Source organism: Ichthyophthirius multifiliis, assembly GCF_000220395.1.
Source record: "Ichthyophthirius multifiliis unplaced genomic scaffold scaff_1120509251445, whole genome shotgun sequence".
In the NCBI taxonomy this organism is placed as follows: domain Eukaryota; phylum Ciliophora; class Oligohymenophorea; order Hymenostomatida; genus Ichthyophthirius; species Ichthyophthirius multifiliis.
The window spans coordinates 34,961-52,180 of NW_004085868.1; the positions used below are offsets into that span (position 1 = coordinate 34,961).

A 17,220-nucleotide genomic window follows, 5' to 3' on the forward strand; every position below is an offset into this window, starting at 1 on the left:
AAGAAATATATTATAAAATTACTAAAAACTATATAAGAATATAGTTATAAATTAATATAAAATTATAAAAAAAAATAATAAAAAAAAATGATAATAATTTTTAAAAATAAATAAAAAAAATAATTAAAAATATATTGTGAATTTAAGTAAATTAAATGTTTAAGAAATAAAGAATAATTTTAAATAAAATATATATAAAAATTTAATACTTAATATCGAAAACTTTATTATTTATTAAAATTTTTTTTTTAAAAAAAATTAATTTTAATAATGTTTTATCATATAAAAAATTAAAAATATTAATAAAATTACTATATATTATATATATATATATAAATATATATTTATATATATATTTATATATATTTATATAAATTTATATAAATTTATATTTTTATGTTTTTATTTTTTTTTTTTAAAAAAAAAATTTTAATTTTAAATATATTTAAATAATTTTATTTTTTACCAAATTTTTCTCTACTAATAAGAAGTTTTTTATTTTCTTTAAACATCATTTGCAATTATAAATGTTTATTTTTAATAACATTGTTAAAAAAACTAATCTATATAGAAATTCTTTATAAAAATAAACTATATTATATTTTAAAAAATGGTTTAATATATAATATAATTATTAAACCTTTTTTAAATTTATAAACTATTCTTTTTTTTGCTAATATTTATAAATGCAATATTCTAATTTAATTAAATTTTTTATTATAAATTGTAATACTATTTTAATAATTAATATTTTTTAATATTTATTAATTTATAATTATATAATTTTTAAAAAGTTTAAGTTTTTTCTATATTAATAAAAATATTTTATAAATGAATAAAATATTTTATATATTAAATATAAATATTATTAAATTTATAATATATATATTTTTAAAATTAAATTATAATAATAATTATTATTATAATTATTATTATCATTATAATAATTATTAATAATACATATTATACATTTATATTTATAATTTATTTCATTTATTTCTATTTTTATATTTATAATTTTAATTATATTATAAATATTTTTTTTATATATATTTTATTGTATTTTTGTTATATATATATTTATCATTATTAACATTTTAGATAAAAAATATTTATTAAAAATGTAATATACCATTTTTTTTATAGCTTTTTAAAAGTTTTAATACAAAAATCAATATAAGTATTTTTCTAAAGTTAAACTTTTTTGTTTTATAATTAATATAATTTATTTTTTAGAAAATATAATTTTAATATAAATATATATTTAAACATAACTTTTGTTTTTAAAATTAGATAATATTTTATATATTTTTTGTTTTGTTTTACCAAATAATTAATTATGAATGAAATTTAATAACTTTATTCTTAAATTCAGATTATTAATTATTTCAATTAAAAACAAATCAAATTATTATTAATTTAATGAGAAAAAAGTTTTATAATAATAATAAATAAAAAAGCAATTAATATTTAATATTTATGTAAATATAAGTATTTTTTTAAAGATATATTATATTATTTATTAAATTTTTTAAAATCATGAATTAAAATAATGCAATAATAGATAATTGGTCTTATTATTAAACAAACTAAAAATATTTTTTATAATTAAAAAACTTAATAAAAATATAATAGAAAATAATAATATATATAAAATTAATAAATAATATTTAAATATTTAATTTTTTATTATAATTGAATAATTATTAAAATTTTATTTAAATAAAATATTTTTTTTCTATATTTCATTGATAAACAATATAATATATATATATATATATATATATATATATATATATATATATATATCAAGCTAATATTATATATGATTTTTACATTAATATAAAATAAGTTTTATTATAAAATAGCAATTTTTATATTCATAAATATATTATATTTATTTTTTAATTTTATAAAAGAAATATTCATAAAAAAATTTAACTTATAAACACTAACCCACAATTTATATAAAAAAAAAGTTTATAAAAGAATTAATTATATTTATTTATGTATATCTTATAATATATTATTTTTAAAATTTTCAATAATACAAACATAAAAAAAATAAAAATATGAAATCCTTAAAATCATTATTCTTATTAGCAACTCTCATATTATTAATAAAAGCTGATAACTTCGCTGTTCTTGTTGCAGGCTCAAACGGTTATTGGAATTATCGTCACTAATCTGACTTATGTCACTCCTATTAAATATTAATTAGTCGTGGCTATAAAGCTAAAAATATAATAACATTTTCGTATAATGATGTTGCTAAAGATAGTGAGAATCCCTTCCCTAATCAACTTTTTAATAAACCTACCTACAAAAAACCTGGTGTAGATATAAACAAAGGCTGTGTAATTGATTATGAAGGAGATGATGTAAAACCTGAAAACTATTTATCTGTTATATAAGGAAATAGTACAGCTGTTAAAGGAATTGGTAGTGGTCGTGTTTTAACTAGTGGTGAAAACGATTATGTCTTTTTAACTTTCTTCGATCATGGAGCCCCTGGATTGATAGCTTTCCCAAACAATGATTTATACGCTTCTGATTTATTGAAAGCCTTTAAAAAAATGCACTCAAAAAAAATGTATAAGTAATTAGTTTATTACTTAGAAGCCTGTGAATCAGGATCTATGTTCCATGATTTACCTAAGGACTTAAATATTTACGGAGTTACAGCTGCAAATGAATCTGAATCTTCTTATGCTACATATTGTGATAGTGATGCTTATGTAAATGGAAAAGACCTTGGTACTTGCTTAGGTGATTTGTTTTCGGTTAAATGGATGGAAGATACATAAAATAATAAAAGTGAAAAATATACTCTATAATAATAATTCGTTAAGGTAAAAAAATAAACTAACGAGTCTCATGTTATGTAATATGGAGATTTAAGTTGGTCTGCAAAAACTCCTATTAGTACATTTTTGGGACACTACAAGAAAACAGAAGAATAATCTTATTTTGGAAGTTTCATTAGAAATAAACTACTTTAATTTTAAGATATTTTCGGAAAAAATGATAATGAATCTAATATTTCCTCAAAAAATATTGAATCTAGATAAGTTAAATTATAGTATTTGATTAATAAATATAAAAAAAACCCTACTGATTAAAATTTCAGTAATCTTAATGTTGAATTATAGTCTATTAAATACTTTAATGATAGATTTATTGAATTAAAAAATAAAACTAAGCTAAGTGGAGAACACTATGTAGGTACTAATTTCGATTGCTATAAAAAGATAGTAGAGATTTTCAAGTAAAAATGTGGAGTTATGCCAGAAGGAACATATGGAAATTATAGATATCTTTATGAATTATGTGCAGTAAATGATGAAAAATATAGTGCCGATGTTGTTGAGAAAATGTGTTGATTTTTTTCTTTTTATTATAAAAGAAAAATATAATATATTTAATTATATTTTTTTTATATTTTTTTTTTTTTTTAAATATTAATTTTTTTAATTAATTAATTATTTATTTATATTTTTTATTTTGCTTATATACTATTATATCAAATAAAATAATATTTATTTATATTATAAAAATTAATTTAAATCATTTATTGTATTATAAATAAAAATAAATGCTATAAATATATATATATATATATATATATTAAATAATTTATGTTTTAATAACAATAATAAAAAAAAACAATTTACTATTAATATTTTATTTGTAAGTTAAGATTTATATATATTTTTATTTAAAAAAAAAGGCAAATTTTATAAAGTTAAAATAAGCATACAATAAGAAATTATTTAAGTTATTTATTAATTAAAAATAGAAAAAATTTTAATCTAAATGAATAATGCATATTTTTATCTAACAAATTAATCTAATTTTCAATAATCAAATATTATCGAATGTTTTTTTATTTATAAAATAAAATTAGAAGTTTTATTTTTTTTGTAATTTTAATATATATAAATAAATATATTTACATTTTTTTATTTTTTTATTAGAATAAAATATTAAAAATATATAATAAAATAAAATAAAAATTATAATAAAAATGTCATCAAAAGATGATTATAAAAAAAAATTTACATAAATAATTAAAAACCGAAAAGACTTTAAAAAAAAAAAAGAAGATTTAAAATAATAAGTAATAAAAGAGGCTTAAGAAATAACATCAAAGAAAAAACAAACGCCGTAAAAGATAAAATATATTAAAAAAAAAAAATATTATAAAATTTTTAATATTTATATTTATATGTACATATATATATTTATATGATAAATAAATATAAATATATATTTATATTTTATTTATTTTAAGGAATATTACTTAAGGCTTAATTGAAGCATGTACAGAAATAATGAATACAAATCTTTAATAAAATGAAGATTATGCGCAAAAAGTTAGCAGTTTAATAGTAATATAAAATAAATAAAAAAATATAATCTTATAAATAATAATTAAAGTTAATTAAAGAATTAATGGATTTATCGCTAACACCAGTATTATAATATGTATCAATAATATTTTTAGAATACATGAAAAAAACAATAATATAACACAAAGACGATGAAATATATGGATATACCTATTTTTCATAAAATCCAAGTAAAAAATATACAACTTTTTATATATATATATATATAAAAATATATATATATATTTATATATATATATAATTATTTATAAATATTTTTAAATATTTATTAATATTTATACATTTATTTATATACATATATAATTAGATGAAGAACAAAAAAAATATGGATCTTTTATTTTATAAACAATGTAGGAATGTTTATTTGTTTGGACATCTTGGTTTCATAAGAATAGTAATTAAACAAAAACGAAATTTTTTTTAGCTTACTAGGATTGTTTAAATTCTGGAGTATTGTTTCCCGATTTTGAAAGTTTTACTTAATTTCAATAAAAAGATATTCTAAATCACGATGGAAAAGATGGAATTAACTTATTAATATATATGGAAGAGTTAATAGACATGTAGTTATAATTAAATTAAAGTAAAGAGTATCTGTAATAAGTTATTGAATTATAAGAATCATAATTAGATTAAGAAAATTTTAAAAAATGTCATGTTTTTTATTCTGAATATGAAAAAACTGTATAAGCAATTAATTTCGATAGCCTTTTTTAAGAAGATAAATAGGCTTTTTAAAATGATTATGAATTTGTTAAAAAAGGTTTAGCATTAATGGAAGAATTTTCACAAAAGAAAATAAAATATACAGATTTTTGTTAAAAAATAGGAAATCTTTTAAAAGGATAAAATTCTTTTATTAAAAGTTAGAATGATTTATTAAAGAGTAATTTAGAAAAAAAGGTAAAAATAAATAAAATTTGGAATAAGAATAATTAGAAAATTAAAAAATGAAAATAAAATAAATTTATAAAAATTATAAGAAGAAATTTAAAATTTGAATAAAGAAAAAGAAATATTGGAAAAAAATTAAGAAATAGAAAAATAAAATTTATTAAAACAAAAATAAAATGTTTAAATAGAAAAAGATAATTTAATAAAGGAAAAAGAAAATTTATTAAAACAATAATAAGAAACTAATTCTAAATATGAAAATTTATAAAAACAACATGAAAATTTATAACATTAATTAAATGAAACACTTAAAAAATAAGAAAAAAATAATAATTTATAGTCATCAAATATATTATAAAAAGAACTTTAAATATAATAAGAAAAAAGTAATGAAAAACTTAATTAAATTTAATAAGAAAACGAAAAATTAAAATAACAAATTTTAAATTATAAAAAAGAATCCGAAAATTAAAAAAAGGAACTTGAAAATTAAAAAAAGAAATTGAAAATTAAAAAAAGGAAATTGAAAATTCCAAAAAAGATGAAAATTTAAAAAAAATACTGAATAAATGTAATAAAGAGAAGAAATTTTAAAAAAGAAATTGAAAATTTAAAAAAAACAATGAAAAAATATAAAAAGACACTGATTTTTAGAAAAAAAAATTGAGGAAATTTCTTAAGAAAAAGATTTTTTATAAAAAGACCTTGAAAATTATAAAAAAAATACTGAATTTATATAAAAAAAAGAACTCGAAAATAAATAAAAAGAACTCGAAAATAAATAAAAGGAATTCGAAAATAAATAAAAGGAATTCGAAAACAAATAAAAGGAACTCGAAAATAAATAAAAGGAACTCGATAATAAATAAAAGGAACTCGAAATCTAAAAAATTGAAAACGAAAACTAAAAAATCGAAAACGAAAATAAAAAAAAAGAAATTGAAATTTAAAAATAAACAATGGATGATTTTTTAAAAAAAAACCTTGAAAATAATACAAATGAAAAATAAAATTTTTAAAATCTTTAAAATGAAATTTTACAAAATGAAAAAAATTAAGAAAATATTATTCTAAATCAAAAAATAGAAAATTTAAATTAAAAAATAGAAAATTTAAATTAAAAAAATAAAAATTTAATAGAATTCAATAAAAGTTTAAACGAAAAAATAGAAAATTTAAATAAATCATATAATTAAGAACTTCAAAAGAACAAACAATTGGAATTAGAAATATTCGAAAAAAACAAAATTGATGAAAATAAAAATTTATAATAAAAAAAAATATCCGATTTAGAAAATATAGATAAAATATAAGAAAATCATCATAACATTCTTGAAAATTCACAAGATCTTCAATAAATAACAAAACTACAAGAAGAAAACACTGCCTTAAAATCAAAAATCTTAAAACTGGAAAAAAAACTCCAAAATTATAAATAAAAAGACCTCTTATAAGAATAAAATATTCAATAATTTTAAGAAAATCTCGAAAGTTAACAAAAAATAATACTCGATCAACAAAATAAGATTCAAAATATCTAAAATAGCCAAAACTAGTAATAAATACTTGAAAATTTACAAAAAACAATCGAAAATACTCACTCATTAGACCAAAAGCTAAACAAAATAATAGAAAAGAAAAAAGAAAAAGAGAGTTATTTTTTTTCCCAATATAAAAAAAACGAAGAAAATAATTTCGTTTCATAATTTTAATCGCCTTTAAAAAGTGATAAAAAATCGAAACTTTCTTAAATTTTAAAAAATTCATAAAAAAATAGTTTTTATGAATAAAATCCTTTAAAATACATTTTTTTACCTAGAAAATATGAATAAATAGATAATATATAAAACAATATACAAACTAACAAAAAAAAAAATGAAGAAAAATTAAATAAAGAACTTCTTTTTCCTTTTAATTCACCAAAATAATACTATGATGAAAAAAAAAAACTCAAAAATAAATCATATTAAGAAAAAAAAAACTCAAAAAAAATATTTTTTTAAAAAAAATACTTCCAATAACTTAATTTGTTTGATAAAAATTCATTTAAAATATCCAATTTGAAATTCCAAACAATTTTAGAATAAACCGAGTTCCTTTAAATTTCATAAATTACATATTTTGATGTTATACCTTCTTCTTAAAAATGCATTATTAAAATAGGATTATATATAAATCCTGAAAACTCCATTTTTTTATAATAAAATGATAACTGTTTAAACGCACAAATACATATAGAAAATCTCCTTGAAATTTCATCTATATAAATCTGGAAAGAGCCTGAAAATACAGACTCTTTTTAAATCTAAAAAGGCTAAAATTAACATATATTTTCCTTTACAATTTCCATAAATGAAATTCCTTTCTAAATACCATTTATTACTTTAAACATAACTGATACAGCCTTGTAAATGTATTTCCCTTTGCCTTGTTTATTAACCAAATTTGTGGAAATGGAAAATGTTTAAAATGAATATTTTTTTAAAGAATTATGGTATGAATTTTCTAAAAATAATCACTTTTTACTTAAAACAAATACTTATGAGTTAAATTTAAGTGTTTGTGAAAATCCGGATTAAATGATAGAATATTTCCCTTTATTAATTCATTTAAATAAACTTAAAGCTAGAAATTATGAATCAAATATAGGAGATTTTAAATTGGGAGGAAAAATATATTTAAGGCAGTTTAGTGTTGAAATGTTAATTAAAATTGTATTTAAACCAGAAAAATAAATTGAATTTTAAATAGCATCTAAAAATGAATATATAGCAGATTATTTTACATAGAATTTAATATATTTATTTACGAATTAATGAAAATAAAATTTTTAAATTTTATTGTATTTTTTATTATATATATAAATTATATAGATTTTATTAATAAAATCATTTTTTTTTTAAACTTTCTAATAATAGTTTTGTATTACCTTCTTGTAATTCTTAGTTTTACAAATCTTAGACTAAAATATAAAAAATGTTATATAATAATATAAAAAGAATGTAAATAAATATATATTTATATTTATATATATATATATTATTTATTTTACATATAAAATATATTTTATTTTATTATTATTTACTTATTTCATTAAAAATATTTAACTCATTATATATTTTATTATTATTATATAAGAAATTTATAATTTTCTAATTTTTATCATAATCTATAACATATTAAACAAGTTCTTCATCTTCATATAAATCATAAATATTTTATTTTTAATCTTTACTTTCTTCTATACACTAAATTAAAATAATAATATCCCTTTACAAAAGTTTTTTTATATTTTTCTTATCATTTATATTTCCTATAGAAATTAATTTCAAACCTTTAAAATCACAAGAATACTAAATTAAACTGTCTTCAATTTTTTAACAAATAAATTTTGGTTAAAACTCATAAATTTTACACAATTCTATACATTTAGAAAGTATTTATTTATATTCAATATCTTTATCAAACTTAAGTCTATTAAAAGAAGTTGCGACGTAATTTAAATCTAACATAAAATATATCAAATCTCTTAATCTTTGTAAATTTTCGTTTAAATTATTATTATCTTGGTTTATATATGATCCACATAAAATATATATAAATTCTATATAATTATAGCCTAATGTTAAATTATTTTCTTAGAAAAATTATTCTAATTACCATTAAAAACTATCGTTATTTAATTTATAAATTTATAATAATTAATAATCTATATTTGGAATTTTATATTTGTATAAACAATAATCGTTAAATATTAAATTTAATATGCTTTACCCTTTTTAGTATATATGGGAACTTTAATGTATTATTTTTAATTATTTATATAATTCTTCTTTTGTTTCGGAAGATATTTGATTGAAAAATTAATTAAGGGTTTACATTTTTATTTTTAATAATTTATGTGAGTTTTATTAATTAATTTATTGATTTTAATAATTATATCTATCCTAAATAAATAAAAAAAATATATGTTATATTTTTACTTATTTCGATTAAAAAATTATTATATTTATTAAAGAGATAGAATATAATTATTATAAATAAATTTTAAAATATATAATATATTACTGAATGAAATAAACATTAAATTAATTAAATAATTATAAAAATAATTCATATATTAATAATAATTAAAATATTCAACTTTTGAAATTATAAATAATCTATCAAAGTTTTAAAAATTATAAAAACACAATAGTTTAATTTTTATATCTAATATTTATTTTATATATAAATATTTTTATTTTTTTCATTTATTATTTTCAGACTTCATTTAAGTTATTGACAATTTAAATTCATTTATTTTTTAAAAATTTTATTTGCTTAGTTAATAAAATATTAAATATGGCTTTTAAATTTTTCATACTTATTTAAATAATAAATATTAAGATAATATTTATATAAAATATATTATAATATTATTCTACACTAATTTTCCAACCAAGTTACAGTATTTTTAAATAATGTATAGATTAATTTGTAATTGTAAAATATTAATTTAAATTAAAAGATAATGAAATAACATAAAAATAAATTATAATCAACTAGAGTTTATTTTTTTAAAATAAAATACCCAAAATAAATAATTAATAATAAAAATTAACTCTTATATTTAATATTTTTTTTTAAAAAAAAAAATATCTTAATTTTATAATATAGTTAAGTAAAACCAAAATTTAAAAATAATTTTATATAGATATATATTTTTTATAAATTAAAACTCCCCCAATCTCTCCCATATTTGAAATTTTACAAAACAAAAGGAAATTCAGTTTAAATATTCATTAAAATAAAGGAGTTTTAATTAAAATTTATATTATATAAATTAATAAAAAGGATTTAATAAATAAAAAAGAATATCATTACAATTAAAAATATATAATTTATATAATCTTATAAATATAAAAATATTTTAATTAATATTTAAGTTTTATTTAGATCTTTACTTATTACTTTTTATATATTTTAAATTAATAAATATATACTATTTTTGATATATATAAACACTAAAATAATTTTTAAATTTTTTCTAAGAGAAATTATATTTTAAAAAAAAAAAATTATAAAAATATATTTAAAATCTTCTATTTATTAACTTAAAATAATTTTTTAGTATAAAAATTAAAATAAATAAACTAGATATAGAAATATATAAATAATTTAAACTGATAAAATAAAAAGTAAAATATAAAATTAATTCAAAAATACTATAAAGCTAAATTAATTTAATATATTTACATATTTTTTTTTTTATTTATTTAAAAAGAAAGAAAAAAAAGGAATGTTATAATTAAATTTTCATTCTTTAATAATTTTTTCAACAAGTTCATTTTCAGGCTAAAAACATTAAATAATATTAATAATAGTTTATTTATTATTAAGTTCTGATATAATTAAATTTAAATTTTTATATAATATAAAATCTTCTAATTTAACATTTTATTCTTTTGTAGATAAAAGAAGTTTAAAAAAAATACCAAAAAAAAGTTAATTAGTAAAATGAAAAGTTTTTTTCTTCATTTTTTTAATAATTTTATCCAATTTATTTTCTTTCAAAATACTACTCACATTTTTACTTATTAACATAAATAAATGACACAGTTAGAATTTCCCAAAACTAAATTTTATTAATCTTTATAGTATTTCATTATAGTAAGTAATAAAAGATAATATCTATATTAATCCGAAAATCCCTAATTATTATATATCTTCTATAGGGTTTTTATTCTTAAAACCGAATTTAATCCAATTTTCATTTTCAAAAATATCTTCATGTTTTAAATCCGTATTTTTCTTTAATATAAAATGCTCATAAACTCCGTTTAATAATTTTTAATGTTAAAAATTTTATTTGTTAAATTTTGAATTCGAAAAATGTATTATTAAGGTTTTCTCTTCTCTTTATTAACGTGATAAGGAAGGCGAAGAAAAAAAAATTGATAAATAATCATATAATGATTTTTTTCTTTTTCTTTCTATTTTAATTTATTAACTCCAAAATACACTAACATTTAATAAATTAGACTACTTTTATATAAACTAATGCTATTTTTTTCTTATTATTAATATTGTTATATATATAAAATTTTATATTTATAAATTTTATTTATATTTTTTAGAAAAAAAAAATATTAATAATATTATTAAATTTTTTATAATTTCTCATTTCAATTAATAAATTATATTTTTAATTAAAATTATATTTTTTTTTATAATTATAATATTAAAAATTATTTTTTAAAAAAAATTTACCTTTGTTGTTTACTTTCTTAATTTTTACTATCTTAAATAATTAGCTAATTTATATTCTCATTTTATTTTAAATTCTATTTGTTTTTTTATTTGTTTCTAAATTATAATTGATAATAGAATAAACAATTTCTTCTGGAATTTCCTCTACTTCAGGATTACTAATTTTCTTGATATCTTTATTTTTATTTTTTTTATTAATAAAAAATAAATAAATAAATTTAAAGTTTATAAGTATATAAAAATATAAAAAATGTTTATTTTTACAATCATTATTATATAAAATAATAAAAAAATAAAAATATACTTTAAATGCTTTATAATTAATTAAAGTTTATTTATCTTAAAGAATTGGATGTAATATTAATTTCATTTGTTTAATTTCTTGTAAATTATTAATCTGTATTATTAATATTATTTTTAATATAGGAAGTATTAATATAAGTCTATTCTTCTTATTAAAACAAATTTTTTCTAGATTTTAAATGATATTCAGAACACATAAAATAAAAATTATTATTTTAATCCATATTTTTTTTAGATGTTTTTTTTATTTTAGATAGTTTTATAATATTTTTTTTTTAATTAATTTTTTTTTTTTTTATAAAATTAAATTTAATTATATTAATGTAATATAATTTTTATATTTATAATTAAAATAAAAAAAATATATAAATTTATCTTTTCTTTTATAAATATAGAATATTATAATAAGAAAAATAAAAATGTTTATAAATTTAGATTTAAATAATAAATTATTTATAATTATATTTGTATTTATATAATAAACTATTTATTTAAGTTATAATTTTATTTTAAGTTATTATCAAATATAAAATTTACTATAATTATAAAAAAAAAAAAATTACTAATATGTATATTAAATTTATCTAATTATTTATTTTTTATCTCTAATATTTTAATATATATAAAATTTTATTTTTAAAAGTAAAAATATAAATTTTATTATTAAATTTATTTTAAATATACATTATATATTTAATTATTATTACTTTTTTTTTTAAAAAAAAACATGATAACAGATAATACAAACGAATTAAGCATTAATTCATAAGATGAAGTATAATATAAAATAAATAACTAAAAAAATAAAATCAAAAATAAAATAAAACAAGATATAAAAAGCAATAGAAATATTAAAAAAAACCCCATAAAACCGGCAATAAGAAGATATTAATTTCTTAATGTAAGTAACCGAAAATATTAATTTTTTTAAAGATATGATATAAAAAAATCCTTAAAATATAAATATACATTAATAATGTTGTTAATATATGTAACTAGAATGTCATCCAATTAACACATAAGTAATAAAAATAAGTAAACAAAAAAACTAATATATATAGATATATACATATATATACATAAATAAATATATATTTAGACACACTTGGTGATAGATTTTACATTATTTTAAATGGGAAAGTTTCTGTTCATATAAAAAAATATTAAGATTATGACAATGTACCAGAAAATGAATCTAGAGATCTATTAATAAAAGTAGCATTTTTATATAAAGGACAATCCTTTGGTGAATTAGCCCTTTTGAATAAAAGTTTAAGAATGGCGACTATTATATGTGAGGAAGAATGTTATTTTTTGACTTTAAATTAAAGAAATTTTTCCCGTATTTTGCAATAAACATAAAAGAGTTTAAATGAAAAATTATATTATTTAGAGAATTTGCCTATTTTCCAAAATTTAAATAAATAATGCATCCGAGAATTATATTCTAGATCAAAGGAAATAAAAACAATAAAAAAATAAATAATATATTTAGAAAATGAGGAAACATAGTATGTATATATAGTATTATAAGGAAAATTTATAGCCTCGAAGAAATTTTTTTAGAAAAACAACGAAAATATAACTGATAAATTTGCATTTAAAGTGAAAGATAATATATAATAATTTAAAGAGATGACTTTTTTTACTTTCGAATAAAATTAAATTTTTGGGGAATTTGAAGCTGCAAATGGACATAAAAGTTAATTTACAATATATTGTGATAGTCAGTAAGGAAATTTATTATTAATTTCAAAAAAATTATTTATAGCGAAGGTATTATCTGATTAATTGGGAAAATAAAATATAGATTAACATTTAAATTAATTTCGGTAAATATTTAATTAGAGATAAATTTAAATGTAAAAGCAAATTAGTTAATACTGGAATTATTTAAAGGATGATCATCATTAATAAAATTTTAATAATTTATAAAAACCTTAAAGTGCTGGAAATATTTTATTTAGAAAAAAAAAAAAACCATTAAAAAAATAATGATAACCTAAAGGACTTTTTTGATGAAACTTTAGAAAAATAAGAAAATTTCGCTTTTAAATAAAGTCTTTTTTTAAAATAAAATTATTCAAATTAAAATAATATTCAATCCGATATTTATTTTAAAAAATCTTTAAGGAAAAAACCTTATAAAAACTATTTAAAATAAAGTCATTTTAATCTTAGTATTAATTTTTATTCAAAAATTCAAAAAAAATATTGTCATAGTTATTCTAATTCATAATCATAAATATATTATAATAGTATAAATAATAATTTTATGACTAATAGTAATAACCTACTATTTAATAATAATGATGATACAAATAAAAATATTAGTCATTAGTAATTAAAATAACCATATTAAAATATCATGAAATAAGATTCAAATATACCTATTACTGTATAATCTTACAAATATTAGAAAATAAAATAATACAGTAAAAATATACCAAATTCAGCTTACTTACTACCTAAATAAACAAAAGTAGAAACTTAAGAAGTTTAAACTAAGTTTGCTTTTAATAATAGTTTATAATCTAATCTTACTCATAAAAATAATGATAGTATTTTCAAATAAATGTTTGAAAATTTAGAAGGTATCAAAGTTGTTTTTAATAGGAGATAAAATATTGTAAATAAAAAATAATTTAAAATGTTAAAAAAATAAAAATGAATATATAAAAATATATAGATATAATAAAATTATATATTAAACTATAATTTATAAAATATTTATATCTATAAATTAATTTTATAGTATATTTTTTGTTTTATTTTTTTAATAAATTAATTTATTATTATTTACACCATATTAATTTTTTTTTTTTTTAAATAAAAACAATAATAAATCTGAATTAATAATCAAGATTATTTTACATTTTTCATTAAAAAAAATAAAATCATATAATATTTAATAATTAAATTTTTAAAAAACACGAAACATTTAAATAAATCAAAAAATAAAAAAAAATCACATATATATAAATAAAATAAAAATAAAATCTTAAAAACGAATTGTAAAAATAAATATCTAAATAAAATAAAATAAAATAAAAATCATTTAAAAAAAAAAACACACACACACATATACACAAAAAATGTCATAGCAAATATTAATGGAAATAAACTTTAATGCAATTGGCCTTCCAACAGGAAAAAATGTATTTTTGAAAGTTTTCTATATTGACAATTCCAACACCTATAAACCTTTAGGCGAAACCGAAATATTAGAAGGTGATCCTAATCCAAAATGGTAAAAAGCATTTAGAATGGAATATGTATTTTAAAGAAGATAAAATTTACGTTTAGAAGTATATGACAAAGGATTTTTTTCCACTTCTTAATTAGGTACATGTGAAACTACCTTATCTTAAATAATGACTTCTATCAACAATAATTTTAAAATTCCTTTAGAAGATAAGAATAATAAATAAATTGGAGATATTTTTGGTAGAGTCTCTACTATAGCATCTAATGTCGTATAATGGTAATGGTCAGGAAAAAATGTCAAAAACGTTGAGCTTTTTTCCAAAACAGATTCTGTATTGTAACTTTATTACCTATATGAGGAAAATGGTAAAGAAATTAGAGTCTAAATTAAAGAAACAGAAAATTTATAGAATAACATAAATCCTTAATGGGCTAGATTTGATGTTTCTTTAGCTTTATTATGCAGAAACGATCTTAATAGAAAATTCCTTTTAGTAGTGAAAGATTGGGGTAAAAAAAATTACACATATATAGGAGAATGTAGAACATCACTTAATGAAGTATTTTTATTTTATTTATTTTTTTTTTTAAAAAAAAAGTTATTACAAAATCCAAATAAAGAATTAGAAATTTTAAATGAAAAAAAAAAAATGTAGGTTATTTAAAATGTTAAGATATAAATTTTATTAAACCAGAATTCGCAGACTACTTAATTGGCGGTTAATAAATTAATGTAGTTGCAGCTATAGATTATACAGCTTCTAATGGAGAATATACAGATAATTATTCTTTACATTCTTAGGATTTTTAAAAAAATTAATATCTTATTACTCTTACTAATGTTTGTGATTTATTACTTGATTATGATAGTATTTCATTTTATATATATATATATATAAATGTATTTTTTTTATATATTTTAAATTAATATAATTTTTTTTTTTTTTTTTTTTAGATGATAAAAAAATATAAATGTTTGGTTTTGGAGGAGTTCCTAAATTTCCAAATTATACTAGATATGATACTGAAAATATGTATTTTTTTTTTTTCCATATTTTTTTTATTTTTGGTTTTTAAAAAAAGATTCCCTTTAACAGGAAATCCCTAAAGTGCTGATGTAGTAGGATTAGATGGAGTTATTTAAACTTATTAATAATCCCTTAAAAATGTAGTTTTATGTGGTCCGACTTTATTTGCTGATGTACTTAGAAAAGGATTAGAAATATCGAAATAAAATTCAAGATAAAATCCTAATTCTTATACTATTTTACTTATTTTAACCGACGGAGTAATTGATGATTTAGAAGAATGTAAAAAAATACTCTAAAGTGCAGGAGAATCTGCTTTTTCGGTTATTATAGTAGGAATTGGAAATGAGAAATTCTCAATGATGAAAGATTTAGATGGACCTGATACTAAAAGAAATAACGTTAGAGATTGTGTTAATTTTATTAAATTTAATGATGTAAATACTTTTTTAATTTAAATTATTTAATTTTTATATAAAAGTATATAAATAACACTAATGGTTTATTAAATGAAATGTTAGCCGAAATTCCGAATCAATTAAAAAGTTTTAAAAAGTATAATAATAATTATTAATTAATATAATAATGATAATTTTACTAATATTTAGCCTAAAATAAAAATTTTTTTTTTTTTTTGGATTTATTTTTTTTATGTATTTTCCCATTACTTTTTTTTATATATAAAAAAAGATATAAATTTTTAAAATTTTACACAAATAAACAAAAAATATATTTTATTTTTTTTCTCAAGAATCATTTATTTCAAGAATATTAATAAAAGTTTCGTCTTTAATTCTTTTATAATTTAAAATATCATTAGTATGCTATTTAAGCATAATAATATTTATAGGAATATTAACTAAAATATGCAATCCAATAACATAATAGCTTTCAATGAAGTTTTACAAAATAAAAATTCAAATTTAATACTAGAAATAGGTTCAAAGCAATTTCTTAAATATTTTAAAAAAATAAAATTTCGGAATTTGGTAATATTCTAAAAACATTCTATACATACAATTAATAATACAAAAATTAAATTTTAATCGAAGCATATATCAATACTTTTTTAAAAAAACAAAAGAAAAATACTATAAATTAATCCAAATGTATTTTTTACAAAT

At 15.3% G+C, this 17,220-nt stretch overlaps 3 protein-coding genes across 3 annotated transcripts, besides 41 other annotated features; all 3 read left to right on the forward strand. All coding sequences in view use genetic code 6, as the record gives it.

The window, feature by feature from the left end:
- Positions 1-58: 58 nt before the first annotated feature.
- Positions 59-94: a microsatellite.
- A 218-nt stretch (positions 95-312) lies between these two features.
- Positions 313-383: a microsatellite.
- Positions 313-392: a microsatellite.
- Positions 337-392: a microsatellite.
- Positions 393-802: 410 nt separating this feature from the next.
- Positions 803-867: a microsatellite.
- Positions 814-908: a microsatellite.
- Positions 857-930: a microsatellite.
- Positions 901-968: a microsatellite.
- Positions 902-953: a microsatellite.
- A 67-nt stretch (positions 969-1,035) lies between the features above and the next one.
- Positions 1,036-1,084: a microsatellite.
- A 520-nt stretch (positions 1,085-1,604) lies between these two features.
- Positions 1,605-1,670: a microsatellite.
- Positions 1,671-1,758: 88 nt separating this feature from the next.
- Positions 1,759-1,809: a microsatellite.
- A 226-nt stretch (positions 1,810-2,035) lies between these two features.
- Positions 2,036-3,479, forward strand: IMG5_205770 (peptidase c13 family protein, putative). The gene has a single exon (XM_004023732.1). The coding sequence runs from the start codon at positions 2,073-2,075 to the stop codon at positions 3,381-3,383; it is 1,311 nt and encodes a 436-aa protein (XP_004023781.1). The 5' UTR covers positions 2,036-2,072; the 3' UTR covers positions 3,384-3,479.
- Positions 3,450-3,484: a microsatellite.
- Positions 3,485-3,987: 503 nt separating this feature from the next.
- Positions 3,988-4,029: a microsatellite.
- Positions 4,030-4,455: 426 nt separating this feature from the next.
- On the forward strand, positions 4,456-8,125 carry IMG5_205780 (hypothetical protein). The gene is made up of 2 exons (XM_004023733.1): positions 4,456-4,582; positions 4,720-8,125. Exons 1-2 carry the CDS (start codon positions 4,544-4,546, stop codon positions 5,869-5,871), a joined length of 1,191 nt encoding a protein of 396 aa, XP_004023782.1. The 5' UTR covers positions 4,456-4,543; the 3' UTR covers positions 5,872-8,125.
- Positions 4,601-4,718: a microsatellite.
- Positions 4,603-4,652: a microsatellite.
- Positions 4,635-4,704: a microsatellite.
- Positions 5,447-5,526: a microsatellite.
- Positions 5,453-5,544: a microsatellite.
- Positions 5,711-5,926: a microsatellite.
- Positions 5,751-5,864: a microsatellite.
- Positions 5,751-5,935: a microsatellite.
- Positions 5,790-5,935: a microsatellite.
- Positions 5,849-5,973: a microsatellite.
- Positions 6,043-6,188: a microsatellite.
- Positions 6,043-6,215: a microsatellite.
- Positions 6,045-6,251: a microsatellite.
- Positions 6,079-6,259: a microsatellite.
- Positions 6,378-6,487: a microsatellite.
- Positions 7,228-7,301: a microsatellite.
- A 133-nt stretch (positions 8,126-8,258) lies between the features above and the next one.
- Positions 8,259-8,304: a microsatellite.
- An 895-nt stretch (positions 8,305-9,199) lies between these two features.
- Positions 9,200-9,245: a microsatellite.
- A 265-nt stretch (positions 9,246-9,510) lies between these two features.
- Positions 9,511-9,546: a microsatellite.
- A 126-nt stretch (positions 9,547-9,672) lies between these two features.
- Positions 9,673-9,729: a microsatellite.
- A 954-nt stretch (positions 9,730-10,683) lies between these two features.
- Positions 10,684-10,727: a microsatellite.
- Positions 10,728-11,377: 650 nt separating this feature from the next.
- Positions 11,378-11,418: a microsatellite.
- A 57-nt stretch (positions 11,419-11,475) lies between these two features.
- Positions 11,476-11,547: a microsatellite.
- Positions 11,548-12,086: 539 nt separating this feature from the next.
- Positions 12,087-12,122: a microsatellite.
- Positions 12,123-12,296: 174 nt separating this feature from the next.
- Positions 12,297-12,371: a microsatellite.
- Positions 12,372-12,911: 540 nt separating this feature from the next.
- Positions 12,912-12,956: a microsatellite.
- Positions 12,957-14,532: 1,576 nt separating this feature from the next.
- Positions 14,533-14,568: a microsatellite.
- A 388-nt stretch (positions 14,569-14,956) lies between these two features.
- IMG5_205790 (hypothetical protein) lies at positions 14,957-16,685 on the forward strand (the record flags this gene model as incomplete). The annotated part of the gene is made up of 5 exons (XM_004023734.1): positions 14,957-15,608; positions 15,764-15,937; positions 16,024-16,102; positions 16,152-16,533; positions 16,578-16,685. The coding sequence occupies 5 exons, from the start codon at positions 14,957-14,959 to the stop codon at positions 16,683-16,685; spliced, it is 1,395 nt and encodes a 464-aa protein (XP_004023783.1).
- Between the last annotated feature and the right edge of the window lie 535 nt (positions 16,686-17,220).